At 43.2% G+C, this 3,599-nt stretch overlaps 2 protein-coding genes across 2 annotated transcripts in view; both read right to left on the bottom strand.

The window, feature by feature from the left end:
• The window catches only part of SARC_05464 (hypothetical protein), a 3,990-nt gene extending 3,182 nt beyond the window's left edge, over nucleotides 1–808 (bottom strand). Inside the window, exon 1 of the mRNA XM_014300684.1 lies at nucleotides 197–808. Coding sequence (XP_014156159.1) covers nucleotides 197–681 — 485 coding nt within the window. The 5' untranslated portion in view covers nucleotides 682–808. The remainder of the gene's footprint in view (nucleotides 1–196) is intronic.
• A 311-nt stretch (nucleotides 809–1,119) lies between these two features.
• The window catches only part of SARC_05463 (hypothetical protein), a 3,247-nt gene continuing 767 nt past the window's right edge, over nucleotides 1,120–3,599 (bottom strand). The window contains exons 2-5 of the mRNA XM_014300683.1: nucleotides 3,106–3,178; nucleotides 2,580–2,700; nucleotides 1,841–2,119; nucleotides 1,120–1,584 (exon numbers count right to left, since the gene is read on the bottom strand). Coding sequence (XP_014156158.1) covers nucleotides 1,302–1,584; nucleotides 1,841–2,119; nucleotides 2,580–2,700; nucleotides 3,106–3,178 — 756 coding nt within the window. The 3' untranslated portion in view covers nucleotides 1,120–1,301. The remainder of the gene's footprint in view (nucleotides 1,585–1,840; nucleotides 2,120–2,579; nucleotides 2,701–3,105; nucleotides 3,179–3,599) is intronic.

The following is a 3,599-nucleotide window of genomic DNA, read 5'->3' as shown; positions in this document are numbered from 1 at the left end:
ATATATAATATAATATATAATAATATATATATATATATATATATATATATATATATATATATATATATATATATATATATACTATATATATATATATATATAACACACACACACACACACACACACACACACACACACACACATATATATATATACATACAGACATACACGTATATATGTATATACACACACACACCCTGTCGTAGCTGTTTGTTGTCCCCCATTACTCGTATTACTTGCGCTGGTAGGCTGAGTATTCATACTACTACTTCCCTGTGCCTGTGTTCTTGTACTATCTGCAGGTTTCCTTGAACTCGTACTCCCACTGTGTTGTGCACTGGCCCCTATAGTCGTATCACGTACATTCGCCTGCGCATTCCTACTCCCCCTAGCACCACCCGATGAGCTCGCACCCGAGCCTGCATTACTTTGTACACTCCCATATACTGCACTACCCGATATTTTGTTTTTACTACTAATACTATTATAACTGCTATTACTGCTATCATTTATGGGTGCGGGTGTGCTGGTACTATGTGGTTGTGGTTGCGCTGATGTGGGGTTGAAGTACTTGCTGTTATTGTTGGTGGTTGTCCGTGCTCGTCGCTCGGCATTGCGCTGCGCAAGCTCTGCGGCTGTCGGGATGTGTATGGCATTTTTTGGCGGTGGTGGGTTGCTCATCTCTAGTACCTCTCACAGCCCTGTACAGTTAACAGTATTGGTAGTATTAAATAGCATGTAGTGGGGGACTAGAGGATTTGCACGATCGTCCCTCTCTCTAGTAAATGGTATGTATTGTGAATGCACGATCCTCTCTCTCACTACTATGTAGTAGTAGTAGTAGAAAGGGAGAAACAGTTACGTATAGATAATAATAAAAAATGGATGATGGCTTTCGTGGCATTTTTGAATTTTGATGACCGATCATTGGGATTTTTAAATTTTATAGGGATATCTATTTCAGATTTTTTATTTGAAAAAAAAACAACAACAAATACATGTGATGATATCAAGACTACTCTCTACCAATAGACACTATTAAAGTATTTAGAGAGTGAGAGGAAACCATGTCATACTTTCTACAGCAATAAACATACTCTGCGGTCGTTTCGTCCAGGCCCTGTTTGCATTGTATTTTATTATTTACCGATATTCATAGCCCTCCAAAAGAGACACTGTGAGCTATGTATTCTCTTTCGCCCTTGATGGTCTCAGCGGAATTCTATTCGCAGCTACTCCTGGTCCTATCTCAGCTGTTGTTACTATCGAAGGAGCAAGTCTTACCGTACTCTGTTATCGGGTTATCGTCTAAAGGAATTTTGCATGGGCTCTCTGAGTACTACTGGCCCCGGAGACACCTTAGCGGTGGTTGTGTCAACTATTCCTGGCACTTTCTCATTCCTTTCCAATGGTGCTGCTGTGGCGATTGCTGCGGGTGAATCTGAGGATGTCTCTGTGGTCACGGATGGTATTGTGTTTACGGCGGTTCGCGTTTTGTTAGCCGAATCTGTAAGCGCTGCCACATTCGCCTTCGGGTGTTTACTAATAGTGTGAGCTTTGAAAGATTTCTGACTTTTATAATCTCTGTGTAGCATAGGTAGAAAAGTATGTGGATAAGAGTATAAGTAAAGCTTAGGGGACGGTGTATGGAAGGGATGGTTTTGTAGAAGGCGAGGTAAGAGCACAATGCACGGGAAATGTTTAACACTAAGGATGCACGCAAACAGCAGGAGTGCGCAAAACCACTTCAGATTTAAGATCAATAGGAGGCAGAGCTAGGTACCTTAGCTACGTATAAAAGCAGATCGTGTACAACTTTAGTGAATGAAACCGTTCATACCTGTGACATATGTCGCAAGTATATATACACAATAAATCTGCAGGGCGTGTGACAGCCACTTTTTGGCGCTTCCTTTTCATCTGGCGTGCCGCGAGTTCTACATGTTCGGTACTATTGTACACCTCGTCGCTCTCCACACGAGCTTTCCGCCTATGGCCATGTTTGCGTGAGAAATGCCTCGCTCGCAGTCCGTAGGAGATCAAGGGATTGACACCGGTGTCTGCATATTCACTTAGCAATTCCGCCCACCTGATGATTCGTGGATCATTTGCTCGATATCTGCGTGAAGATAGATTGGATACGTATTGAGTTTCAACCGGCATAGAGGCTTCGAGCGCATTGTGCATGGTGGGCAATAAGCAGTGGCCGGATAGATGAATAACAGCGCAGGATAGAAATAGACTGCAGCAGGATCCAACAGGATAAGAAACTACACATACGGAGGGATATAAAAAGCAACGTGTCACATATATAATGAGATAATGTGCGCACAACACATGAAGACAACAAACGAATAGCGAAACGAAATGCTACCACACAGGATACAAACTTCGAGCGACACTACGAAGTAGTCATGCACAGCAAAGGGCTGTAGATGTTCGCACATACTATCACTCGTGTGAATACATAGTCGAGGTGACCACACTCAACCAGTCCGTATACCAGAATGCACGGCTGTGACTCGCGATCTGTATCTGCACTGGTCTGCGTCTGTATATGTATCTGCATCCATACTTACTTGCCATAGCGTTGTTTGTTTCGCATATTTTTCTGCCGTTGGTTGTCCTTTTCACACTGCTCCAATACCCCGTCGAAGAAGAAGCTGTATTGCGAAGATTGACCTTCCACATCTCCCAGCCCTGTCAAATTCAGCAGGTGCTATAATCATGAGAGCTCAAACTTTGTTGAATATAAAGCAAAAGCCATTAAGCGCACACAATGTGCGTATCTGGCGGGGCTTGCCGATGAACGAGATCATTCTTACACACACACAGCCCAGCCATGTACTTACTTTATATTCACTCGCACTATTGTCCGGTACATACACCGGTGTATGGATAACGCTGCGAGCGCACGACATATATATAACTTCCAACATACTTGCTAGTACAGGAAGGTACATGGAAACAGGTCTCGCTCATTGTGTTTGTTCAACTCTTGCAGCTTGAATATATACCAGACATTGAGAAGCGGATGCTGGAGTTCGACATGTATCTACAGTTCATCCTACACAAAAAAACAGTTTCTTTCTCTCTGGCACCCACCGTCATCATTGGCCCCGTCCTCTGCCTCCCCAGTGCAGGTCTCCTTGTGACCATGCTCGCGCCAGTGAGCAACCTACATGTATGCAACAGATACAGCTGGCGATCAGTCAATGTTCATACTGTGCAGACAAAGCATTCAATTCGTATACCATTATTGGCAATCAAAGAGTAATGGGTATAGCAGTCCTTCATAACATGAAGTGATGAAAAACAGCAGTACATGCGGACACAAAGAACATACACCCTAGTAGATGGGATGGCTAAAATAACGATCACAATCATTTAGCCTCGTTATATCTCTTTACACGCTTGAAATTAAAATTCGAATGGCGGGAAAAAAAAGAATCCACATCACTCGACAGCAAACTGATCGAAATGTTCGATTTGGAAATGGTTGAAAGGCTCTGGTGTTCTAAGTCCTGACCGGGGTCTTGTCTAATATGTCGTCACATGGTAACACACACACACACACACACACACACACACACACACAC

This window comes from Sphaeroforma arctica (genome assembly GCF_001186125.1).
Source record: "Sphaeroforma arctica JP610 unplaced genomic scaffold supercont1.349, whole genome shotgun sequence".
Taxonomy (NCBI): domain Eukaryota; class Ichthyosporea; order Ichthyophonida; genus Sphaeroforma; species Sphaeroforma arctica.
Note: the sequence above shows the minus strand (reverse complement) of the source record. Positions and strands in the feature narration are given on the sequence as shown.